Here is a 12,876-nt window from a genome sequence, read left to right as displayed (position 1 = left end):
TGCTCAATTCCACTTAGGTTCATGATGGAGAAAGGGAAATGATATGGATTCACAAGTAAAGTATAGAATATTTTATTTATTTTTTTAAAGTAACCGAAAATAATAAACTAAAATGAATGAAAAATAAAATAAAAATTTGAAAACCAAAAGAGAATAAAATCAAAGTAATTTGAAAACTAAATTAATTAATTGATTAAAAATATTTTGGAATTAGCAATTAAGAAGATATGATTGAAAATTATTTTGAAAAAGATTTGATTTTTTTTTTGAAATGAGGAAAGAGAAAAACAACAAAATGACACCAAACTTCAAATTTTTTTAGGAAATCAAACAAAAATTCTTGAAAATTTTAAAGGAGAACACAAAGAAGACACCAAACTTAGAACTTTTAAAGATCAAGAAAGGACTAAGAACATGCAAATTCGAAAAATTAAAAGAAAACAAAAACATTCAATTGACACCAAACTTAAAATATGAAACTAAACTCAAATAAAAGACTCTAAACCAACAAAAATAAAATAGTCCTAATCTAAGCAACAAGATACACCGTCAGTTGTCCAAACTCAAACAATCACCGGTAACGGCGCCAAAAACTTGGTGCACGAAATTGCAATCACACTCTTGCAATTCCGCACAACTAACCAGCAAGTGCACTGGGTCGTCCAAGTAATACCTTACGTGAGTAAGGGTCGATCCCACGGAGATTGTCGGCTTGAAGCAAGCTATGGTTATCTTGTAACTCTTAGTCAGGATATCAATAATTCTCAGGTTTAATCTTCTTCATGCACGCAAGGTTCCTCCCATGGCAAGCTGTATGTTGGGTTTCACCGTTGTTAATGGCTACCTCCCATCCTCTCAGTGAAAATGTTCAACGCGCTCTGTCACAGCACGGCTAATCATCTATCGGTTCTCAATCAGGTTGGAATAGAATCCAGTGATTCTTTTGCGTCTATCACTAACGCCCAGCCTTCAGGAGTTTGAAACTCGTCACAGTCATTCAATCCTTGAATCCTACTCAGAATACCACAGACAAGGTTTAGACCTTCCGGATTCTCTTGAATGCCGCCATCAATTCTAGCTTATACCACGAAGATTCTGATTAAGGAATCTAAGAGATATTCACATAGTCTAAGGTAGAACGGAGGTGGTTGTCAGGCACACATTCATAGGTGAGAATGATGATGAGTGTCACGGATCATCACATTCATCAAGTTGAGGAACAAGTGATATCTTATAATGGAAGCAAGCGTGATTGAATGAAAAAATAGTAGTAATTGCATTAATCCATCAAGACACAGCAGAGCTCCTCACCCCCAACCATGGGGTTTAGAGACTCATGTCGTAGAAGATACAATAAGAAACGTGTAATGTCATGAGGTAAAGATACAATGTCAAAAGGTCCTATTAATAGTGAACTAGTAACCTAGGGTATACAGAAATGAGTAAATGACGTAAAAATCCACTTTTGGGGTCCACTTGGTGCGTGCTTGGGCTGAGTATTGAAGCTTTCATGTGTAGAGACTTTTCCTGGAGTTAAACACCAGCTTTTGTGCCAGTTTGGGCGTTTAACTCCAATTTTTGTGCCAGTTCCGGCATTAAACGCGGGGAATTCTGAAGCTGATTTGCAACGCCAATTTGGGCCATCAAATCTTGGGCAAAGTATAAACTATTATACATTGCTGGAAAGCCCAGGATGTCTACTTTCCAACGCAATTAAGAGCGCACCAATTGGGCTTCTGTAGCTCCAGAAAATCCACTTCAAGTGCAGGGAGGTCAGAATCCAACAGCATCTGCAGTCCTTTTTCAGCCTCTGAATCAGATTTTTGCTCAGGTCCCTCAATTTCAGCCAGCAAAACATACTAAAAACATACTAAAAACAGTGCCAAAAAGCGTATAAATTATCCGCTCATCAGCCCTCTTTTACAGGAACCTTACCCTTTTTCATGACAGTAGAACAAACAAAAAATAAGGAAGAAGATAAGAGGGGAAAACTAGAGTCCTTCAAAGCAAACCTTTGGTACTCATTCTTTTTCTCCTCTGATAGCAGAAACCCAGACTAACATCAAGCAGAAGTTACCTATAACAAATCCAATAATAAAAACATGGGGTAACGAAACAGTTTACAAACCACAACTTAAAACCGCCCCAATCCTAACCGTCCAAAAGCCACAATAAAGATCAACGACCAGGATTGCACAGGAAACTGCACCATAAACTCACATCAATCATTTCAGCGCGGGAAACAAAACGGCAATTAAATGCTCACTCTTCTCTTTCCCAAGGAAGCCAAGACAAACGCGAAACACAAAGCCACAACAGCAAATCCAAATACTAATGAAGAAAAAAGCTCGCCCCTGTTTCCTTACGGACACAAGGTGACCTTGGGGCTATGATACGTAGCCTACAACCTCGGTCGTCAAACCTTATCTCATCAACACAAACCTTGGTCAAACAAATGCAAATCTCAACAAAATCAAATAAATAACAAACACCACCAAATCCGAGGACTAAAATAGAACTCAGAATCTCAACTGACTAGGATTAACGTCATCAAGATATCCTCGGTAAACAAGGAAAATCCCGAAACTAACTCCAACTAAGCAACCTCAAATGCCTATATAAACAGATAGGTAACCTCGGAGTAAGACGGGTCACAGAACTCACTCTGATTTATTCCTCTCGTTTTCTTATAACTCACGTTCTTACTTGAGCATCAGAGTCCTTTTTGCAGATGCTCCCACCGCGGTGTTCCAGTTCAGCCGACGTATACCTTTCCCACCTGAGCACAGCAGCAGGCAGTAGGAGTCACTATACCTCGGCCCTATACGCACGGAACATCTCTTAAATAGTTAAAATTATGAATATAAAAATGCTTGAGTTTTTGAATTGGTTGTGATTCCATATTCTGTTTTCTAAATTTGATGGATTGGTGCTTGATTTGGTTGTTCTTCATCTTTCAATTTCAGTTCACACATTTTTGCACTAAACCAAGATTTTACTATAGATTTCTCTTTGAATTTGAATTTTTAATCCATTGATGAAGCATGGAATAAAGAATTCGGAGTCTGTAATATCAATACTTTATGTATAAACTATCAAATAGTCATAATATTTTGAAATTGTATCGGATTATTTTCTAATTGAGTTTGACAAGCCACATTGCAAATTGGAAATATTAGTAAGTGAAAGTACTATCATAAAAAAATAGAATAATTAAAGAATAAATCAATATAAAAAAATTAGAGAAAAAATCTATTCAAATTAGAGGGAGAAAAAGAGAAGATAATTCCAAAAAACAAATATATTAATTACTAATTTAATGTTCTCTAATTACATTCTTATTATATCTATTTATAATAATTCAGTTAACTAATAAAATTATTTAGATTTTACTAAGTAAATAATAGTTTTTGTGAATAATGTGAACAATAGGTTTTAAAATTGGCCCAATAAAAATAAAAACACGCTACACCTATTGAGAGAAACTGTTTAGTGAATACTTAAAGAATTATAAATAGGTGTGAGGAATGCATATTTGGGATTTTATAGCTCTTTTGATTTTACATTTTTCAATAGAACTCATTGTTTTCATTTTTCTCAAAAATTCTTCTCTATTCTATAATTCTCTGCTTCTCAATTTCCTTCTGCTTGAGTTCACTGTAAAGTAGTTTTCTAGGGTTTTCAATTCCTTTTTTATGGTATCCAGAACCTATAATCTTGCTCATCTTTGTCATGGAGATTATCCTCTCTGACTCTTCCAAGAAGACCTTCTCACCTATCTCAGACAAACTCACTCAAGACAATTATAGCACATGAGACACACGGCCATGTTAATAATTCAGAGCCTCTCCATGGAAGACCATCTATACAGCTCCAAGATTCTGTCACAGTTCGTGACTGATGAAGCGACCAAAACAATTTCTGAATCGGCAAAGTACAAGGCATGGAAATTACAAGATTTAACTCTCACTACTTGGCTTGTAGAATCGATGACTACCAGCATCAAGAACAAGGTAATTCATCTTTCACAATTTTATGAATTTTGGGAAAGAATTGAAAAATACTTTGAAGATGCTTCCGCTTCATGAATTCAGAGTTTGAAATCCCAACTCAAATCATGCAAGAAAAATGGAACTGTTTCTGATTTTCTGAACAAGATTTGGAATGTGGTCGACGCCCTTTTTGCTCTCGGCTATGAGGTACCTAACTCAGATCACATACAAGCAATAATCGATGGTCTTAATGAAGATTACACTATATACATTAGTTCGGTAATGTCAAGTCTTGGAACCTTCAAGGTTGTAGAGGCTGAATCTTATCTGCTTGCGTTTGATGATATGCTGGACAGGTTCAAGAAACCTGATGTAGGTATGCCTATAGCTCATTATGCTCAATCCTCCTCATCGTTTGAATATCAAATAGGTGGAGGCTTTCGAAAAGGCCGTGGTGGCCGCAGTAATTGTGGAGGACGTTTTGGATACACCCAAAATCGTCCTCAATGCCAATTATGTGGAAGGCAAGGACATGTTGTGTGGAACTGCTTCCATCGTTTTGATCCTGCTTTTCAGCCTAATTCCACAACCAACTCTACCCCAATGCAAATTTCATATAGTAATACACAACCACCCCCTCCATCCTCCAATTTTCATCAACCTAGGGCATATCTTACCCATTCCTCTTCAGTAAGTGAAGCTTCTTGGCTATCGGACACAGGAGCGAGTCATCATGTCACTTAAGATCCAGGAAATCTCCTCACAGCATCACCAATTCCTTCAGATAATGATCAGCTCTTTGTAGATAATGGGTCAGGTATTCCAATTACTCATTCTGGTTCTTCAATTCTTTTTTATTCCTTCTCAAATATTGCTTTTCATTTAAAGAACTTATTTCTTGTACCACAAATTTCTCAAAATCTATTGAGTGTTTTTAAATTCGTAGCTGATAACCATGTCTACTTTGAATTTTAGCCTGATTATTGTGCTATTCATGATCAGGATACCAGAGCACTTCTCCTACAAGGCATGTCTAGAAATGGCACTTACTCTTTTGATAACCTTCAAGTACCAAAAAATTTGTCTAATACCTCAGTACAGATCCCTGATGACCTGTCTAGTGATAACATGTCTAGTTCTAGATCTCAGTATTCTAGTGCTTATACTACTACTACACAGCTAGCTAATCAGTCTTTACATTCTAGTGCATATCCTGTTTCCAAATGTAATCAAAATAACACTGTGGATTTATGGCATAAACGGTTAGGCCATAGTTCTCTTAAAACTGTAATGGATGTTATGAATAAAATTTCTTTGCATTTTAGTTCTCATTATGCTGCTAATCATGTATGTGAAATCTGTCCTTTAACTAAGATGCATAGATTACATTTTTCTTTAAATGATACTGTGTATATGACACCTTTAGAACTTGTTTTGTGGATATCTGGGACCTGCTCCTGTAATATCAAGAAGTGAATTTAGATATTATATTTCTTTTGTTGATGCGCATTCTAAATACACATGCATTTTCTTACTCACAAATAAATCTTAGTCTTTAATAGCTTTTCAGAATTATAAAACATTTATAGAAAATCAAACTGGACAGAAAATAAAGGCTTTACAAATAGATTTGGGAATGGAATTTATGTCACGTGCTTTCACTGATTTTCTTGCAAATGAAGGTATACATCATAGAAAATCATGCCCCTATACTCATCATCAACAAGGAAGTGTTGAGAAAGCATAGGCATATTACAGAAGTGGGTCTCTCCCTCTTAGCTACAACTTCTTTGCTTATGCAATTTTGGGAAGATGCCTTTTTGAGTTCTGTTTATATCATTAATCGACTCCCTACCGCAATTCTTGATAACAAAAGTCCTTTTGAGGTTCTTTTTAAGCATCAGCCAGATTATACTTTCTTTAAAATTTTTGGATGTATTTGTTTTCCTTTCTTAAGGCCTTATAGTAAAACTAAATTTAATTACAAATCTGAACCATGTTTATTTTTAGGATATGATTCAAATTTTAAAGGCTATAAGTGTATGGCACAAAATGGTAAAATTTATATGGCTCGACATGTGTTGTTTCATGAGTATACTTTTCCATATCAAAAATTATTTTCTAACACCTTGGGCAGAGATGATTCTTCCAAGAATAATTCAGAGAGTGGCAGCCAGCCTAAGGCCCCTGTATTTACCATCATTGATTCAACTCTACCATCAATGTCCTCATCTACTCAAGCTACGAAGTCTTTGAGTATACATTCAGATACTGTATTACAAATTACAAGTAAACCGTTGCATGATACAACATCTCTTTCTCACTCAGGCTTGGACACTCATGACACTACTTCTACTCATGAGAATAAGGAGATCAGAATTTCAGAATGTCACCCACCTTCAGCATCTCATATCGATTCTTCTCCGGACATGATTCTTATTAGTGGTATTGAAACTAGCTTTCCTTCCATTTCTTCAACAAATGATCATTCGATGACAACAAGATCGAAATCTGGAGTGTTCAAACCAAAAGTCTTGACTGTTCAACAAACTGATCTACTACACAATACTCCAAGGATTGTGGCTAAAGCGTTACAATGTTCTCACTGGAGAGAGGCAATGGATAAAGAGTTTGCTGCTCTTCAGAAGTGCAAGACATGGGAATTAACAGAACCACCAGCTAATGCCACAATTATTGGAAGTAAGTGGGTGTTTGCTATAAAGAAAAATGCTAAAGATGATATTTTGAGATATAAGGCAAGACTTGTTGGACATGGTTTTCATCAAGTGGAAGGTATAGACTATGATCAAATTTATAGTCTAGTGGTAAGGTCTTCCACTATTAGAGTTATCTTAACTATTGCTGTTTCATTAAATTGGCCATTGAGACAGTTTGATTTTGATAATGCCTTTCTCAATGGCACCTTAAATGAGACTGTATACATGATACAACCTTTGGGATACTCTACAAAGAGTGAACAACTAGTGTGCAAGCTAAACAAGGTCATTTATAGCCTAAAACAAGCACTGAGGGCCTGGTATAAAACATTATCTACTACTCTTCAACAGTTTGGATTTAAAGAAACCAAATCTGATGTGTCTTTGTTTGTTAGATTTTTTTTATTCTAATGTGATTTACTTGTTAGTTTATGTAGATGATATAATTGTTACCGGTAATAATGCTGTAGAATTAGATAAATTAATTTACCAATTGAACAATATTTTTCCGTTAAAGGATATGGGGAAGTTTAGTTATTTTTTAGGCTTAGAAGCTTTATATTTGTCTACAGGTAGTGTTCACATTTCACAAACTAAATATGCATCTAAATTACTTAAGAGAGCTGGAATGAAGACTGCGAATTCGATGCCTACCCCAATGATGTCCAACACAAAGCTTTCAGCTCATTACTCGGAACCTTTTCATGATCCCAGACTATACAGATCAATAGTTGGTGCACTTCAATATCTCACAATGACAAGATCAGATATTGCCTTTGCTGTTAATAGAGTATCTCAGTTTATGCAGCAACCAACATTGCTGCATTAGAAGAGTGTGAAAAGAATTCTGAGATATGTGAAAGGTACAGTAGATCATGGATTATTATTTTTTAAATCTACTGATTTTAGATTGTTGGCTTTTTCAGATGCTGATTGGGGTGGAGATCTAGATCATAGAAAATCAATCACTGGATTTTGTGTTTATCTTGGATGCAATCTGATCTCATGGAAGAGTAACAAGCAGACAATGGTGAGCAGGAGCAGTACTGAAGCAAAATATAGGGCAATGTGTGCTGCACAAACTGAGCTAATGTCCATACAGCAGCTTTTGGGAGAGCTTCGAATCCCACAACCTATGTCACCAACCATCTTTTGTGATAGTCAGAGTGCCTGTCTATTGGCTGCAAATCCAGTTTTACATAGTAGATGTAAACACCTTGAGCTGAATTTGTATTTTTTAAGAGATTTAGTAAATCAAAAATCTCTCTATGTTATTAATATACCCTCTCAAGATCAGGTGGCCGATTCTTTAACTAAACCATTGTCCCTAAGTTCGTTTCAGAAATACAGGTTCAAACTGTGACTTCGAGACAAATCGTGCCTCAGTTTGAGGGGGAGTATTGAGAGAACTGTTTAGTGAATACTTAAAGAATTATTAATAGGTGTGAGGAATGCATATTTGGAATTTTAGAGCTCTTTTGATTTTACATTTTTCAGTGGAACTCATTGTTTTCATTTTTCTCAAAAAATCTTCTCTATTCTATAATTCTCTGCTTCTCAATTTCCTTATGTTTGGGTTCACTGTAAAGTAGTTTTCTAGGGTTTTCAATACCTCTTTTAACACCTCCAAATTACTCACATAAATTTTAATATTAGGATAACCATCTGCACACCCAATGAATTAAATATCCGATATATCCATTATTTACATTATTTAATATTTTCATTGTCTACCTATACTTTTCTAAATTATTTTAATTGGACTTTGAACTCACTTCTACTCATTATAGTTACCTGTTATCCAGTAATAATAAACACTCGAAACACAGCTCTAAACCCTGTCTCTATAACTAGAAGATATAGGTTATACCTCAATTACCTTTTGTAATGATTTTAAATAAATAAAGTAATTCAAATTTGAAAATATTTTATCATCATTGAAAAACTTATATTTAACTCAGTTTTTGAAAAATGTACTTCTGTTAGTAAATTCTTTGAAATATAACTCAGTCTTAGATGAAGTTGAATTTGTTTCTTTTCAACAAATAAAATGTATTATAGTAGTAAAGAACTCCGTACCTGCAAAAACGCACTGTAATACTCAAGTGAACAAAAGATAAGTGTAACTCTATGAAATATATTACGGAGAAGAAATCATCTTGACCTTCTCAAAACTTTTTTTACAAACTTATTATTGGACATATAAATTTTTATTTAAATCTTTGATTTATTTAATTATAATAAGAATAAGAGATTTATCTTTTCTTTTATATAAATTATAACCCTTACATGAGTTATCGTAGTTTCTAAGTTGTTTACCGGTTATGACAGAATTATAATTATTGGATCAGAAACATTTAACTTTTCTTTTGTTTTTTACAATTTTTTTTTAACTTAGCCTAAGAACTGATTCGATATAGATTTAAGTTCTATTTAAAAATTTATCATTAACTAATTTATTGTTTAAAAGTGGCAATGGGATGGATAAGAACAGATTTTTGTCTTACCCGATTTCGCTTCCTAGAATAATCTATATAAAATCTGCTTCACTCTTATTTATAATAGTAAAAAGTTGAATCATAATCTGTTTTTACAGGTGTTCATCATATTTTTATCCAGTTCTATAATTATTAAAATCCAACAAATAAAATCAAATTTTAAAATTTATATAACCATCATCACATACATATCATAAATTAAAATAAAATTTTAAATATAATATAATATTATTAATTATTTTACTAATTATTTTACATATATTATATATAAATCAGAACAAGTAACGATAGATATTATCTAAATTCGATTCCGTCTTGTTTCATTTAAAATTTCATCTTGTAGAAAATCCATCTCACATTAGAACGGATAATTATCCATTTTGAATGAATAGAAATAGAGTGAATATCCATAGATTTAAATAGTATTGTCACTCTTAGCATTATCACATATATAAGAAGATATTCGAATCTTTGACATTTTTTAAACGGGCTAAGAAGCTGATCAATTGACTAAGATAAGTTGGTTAAAAACATTCATCTTTGATCCTACTTTGAACTTCCAATGCTAGTGGGCAGTGGGCCTTTGTCAGAAATCGGCATGACTAACCCGATAAAAATTCAATAGCTAACCCGATGGTCTAGAGTCAATGACTAATTCCTAATAGCAGAAACCTTTTACTTAAACTTATGGTAAATAGGTTTTAAGGGTTTTAGATCTTCTAACATTTGAATTTTATTTTAAAGAGTAAAATATGATTTTTTTATTATTTATTTTATAGGTAAGACGAAAAATAAATATGAGAAAAAAAATCATTTAAGAGTAAACAATCACATTTTATACTCTAAAATAAAAATTTTAAATTTAGAGGATACAAATTCCGTTATAAGATCTCTAACACCGTATGCAGAATCTTGATCTAATAATCATCTTCTATGTTTTACAATAAATGCATTCAGATACAAAATTTAGATGATGCCAAATAATGAATAGAATTTTTAATATTGTGTGCGAGTGTGATGTAAGTAAGTGGATAATATTAAAATTGAGTCTGTCAATCCATCACACACAAAATTTCCAACAACCACCACCAAAAAAAAAAAAAAAATAATCACTCATTTCCGCGTCTTCCACAGCAACTAATTAGTACTAATCACTACTTTTTCATCCACCCATGCCTTCATTTATTGCTTCACTTACCGCATTTAAAATCCACATTCTCAATAAATATACATCACCATTTGTTTCAATTGAATTGACTACTTGTTTCGTGTCGGTCATAACTCATCATGCAAGTTTCTGCCTTCCGGCCTTTAACGTTCTTGCTCTTCCTCGGTGCCGCAACTTTTATCCTATTCTTCAACTTCTCAACTCCCATTGTTCACCATAGTAATTTTACTTTCCTCCCCTTTATCGCAATTTTTCATTTCATTATATCTTCTAGCTAGCTTTCAATTACGAGCATGTTCATACTCTTCCAGTAACTTCTAATCTCTTTACATTACTACTTTAGTACTCGATAAATGTTGAGGATACTAAGAAAAGTATTATTCACTATCTGCGTTATTATTTATTTCTTCTTCGTTCTTGTACAATATAGTCCAGATGTGTGTTTGACTAACCAGTAACCATAGCACTACTGAAGTTCTTACCACAGTTTTTAATCCCATCTCAGATAACGGTGGTGATACTGATGCAACAACACTGATTGCTGTTGCTGTAAGCAGGAAACTTAAGGTATATATTGATCCTTTTATTAACGGTGAATTATACGATAAAGATGTAAATAGTATTATTTGAAAAAATAGCCACAAAAAGAATCTATTTCTCTGTACAACTTTAATCTGTACTGTGGAGCGCACCTTTATTAATACTTGAATGCACTTTAATCAGCTCTCAAAATTATTGTAGTTGTTGATGGAATGTAATAAATTTCAGGAAAATGAGAGCAAGAGAGTGATAGGTGGTTGGGTGTCGGTAGATGATGATCATGATTATAGTGAGGCAAATCCAGTGCCATATGGCTCAAGGGACAAAGTGAGACATGGATCTATTGAGCGTGCCAATCATCCTAGGGGATTTAACCCAAAGGCTCCTCCTTCTCCTGCTATCTATTATTAACAATAATACTCTTCTTCCACTTTGCTACCTTAGCTTGTAATAATATATTTGATCCTATATGAGAGAAATGGCTTCGTATAAGTTCTTGGAAGCAGATTAAAGTGTGCCATTTTCTGCTTTTGAAATTGTTTGTTTGACCCTGCAACTCTGTTCTATAACCATTAGTTAAGTATCAAACGTTAATCTATGTATTTATTATTGAGATGACTAACGAAAGAGATAGGGTTACTCCTCGTTTCAAACTCGAATAATCTTTTGAGTACTTTGCTTCAAAAGTAGAATACAAATTAGTCACAGTACAAGCATTGTGGCGGATGGCAATTGAAATGTCAGATCCAAAGGTCTTGAAAGCTAATTGTCCGGTTGCAATTAACATGCTTATATAGAAGATAACACCTTTTCATATAGGAATCTTAATTCACTATTAACAAGATAAGTTTATCAAATTAGATCAAATCAAAATTTAATTGAAAAAAGAACTTGAAGCATTGAAAATTTTCAATTTAAAATTGATGTAATTTGATTTTATAAACTTATTATCATGTTAATTGCTAATTATGACTATATGATGTATGTTATGTGTCATTTAATATATTATATCAACAAATTTTGATGTCATTAGCAAAGAAGTGACGAAAAAATTAAAATGACTAATTTAAAATCTTTGAAAATATGATTTAATTATGATTTAATTAAAAAGATTTTTTGAGAACTAATTTAAAAATGCGTAAAAAAATTTTTTGAGAATTGATTTAAAATATGCATAATTTTTCAGAGATTGATCTTACTATTTTCTCTTTGTTTGTCAACTATCCCATTTGTCCATTTCAGTTTATTTGTGTTTGGATTTTGTTGTATGTGAATTGGAGTTTATTCATATTTGGAGATGAGAATAAATGAGTATCATGCAATCACATAAAGCACTTCCTTTATCATATTTTTGTTAACGTTTCTTTTAAGGAAAGAGGGAGAATTTCAAGCATGTGAACAACCGTACCATAATGAAATTTTCTCTGCTTCCTTCATTTCCTAATAAACCTACATGGCACTGTAAAAATGGAGCCGAAAAAAATGTTAAATTGAATTGAATACCAATTTAGTGCATAAACAAAATGAAAAAAAAAATGCTATTTGCCTTGACAGATAAAGTACGAGAATCATATAAATTACACAAGCTTTTCTTCTAATTTTGCTAGTAAAAATAAGCCATTTCATTTTACTGGTAGAAACTTTACTTTTACTATTGAAACTATAATATACCTTAATTATCGAATGGGATGGCGTACCTTTGTTTTTCATTCATAATAATATTGAAGATTCTATAACATCCAATACAAACATGCTAAATATATATTAAAATTAGTTATTAAAATAAAATATATATATTAAAACATAAAATAAATATTAAAAATAAATTAAATTATACATATATTTATATATAAATATATAATAATTAATTTTAAAAATTTATTTTAATATGCAAAAAAACGCATCATATGTATAGTCATGTATTAATAATTTGCATTGTCGCGATATGAAAACCACAGGGC

At 32.9% G+C, this 12,876-nt stretch overlaps 1 protein-coding gene across 1 annotated transcript; it reads left to right on the top strand.

Moving 5' to 3' along the window:
* Window positions 1-10,312: 10,312 nt before the first annotated feature.
* LOC107461243 (uncharacterized) lies at window positions 10,313-11,542 on the top strand. Its single transcript, XM_052252577.1, has 3 exons — window positions 10,313-10,594; window positions 10,881-10,942; window positions 11,144-11,542. Exons 1-3 carry the CDS (start codon window positions 10,495-10,497, stop codon window positions 11,324-11,326), a joined length of 345 nt encoding a protein of 114 aa, XP_052108537.1. The 5' UTR covers window positions 10,313-10,494; the 3' UTR covers window positions 11,327-11,542.
* The last annotated feature ends 1,334 nt before the right edge of the window (window positions 11,543-12,876 follow it).

The sequence above is a fragment of the Arachis duranensis genome, chromosome 8 (genome assembly GCF_000817695.3).
Source record: "Arachis duranensis cultivar V14167 chromosome 8, aradu.V14167.gnm2.J7QH, whole genome shotgun sequence".
Taxonomy (NCBI): domain Eukaryota; kingdom Viridiplantae; phylum Streptophyta; class Magnoliopsida; order Fabales; family Fabaceae; genus Arachis; species Arachis duranensis.
Note: the sequence above shows the minus strand (reverse complement) of the source record. Positions and strands in the feature narration are given on the sequence as shown.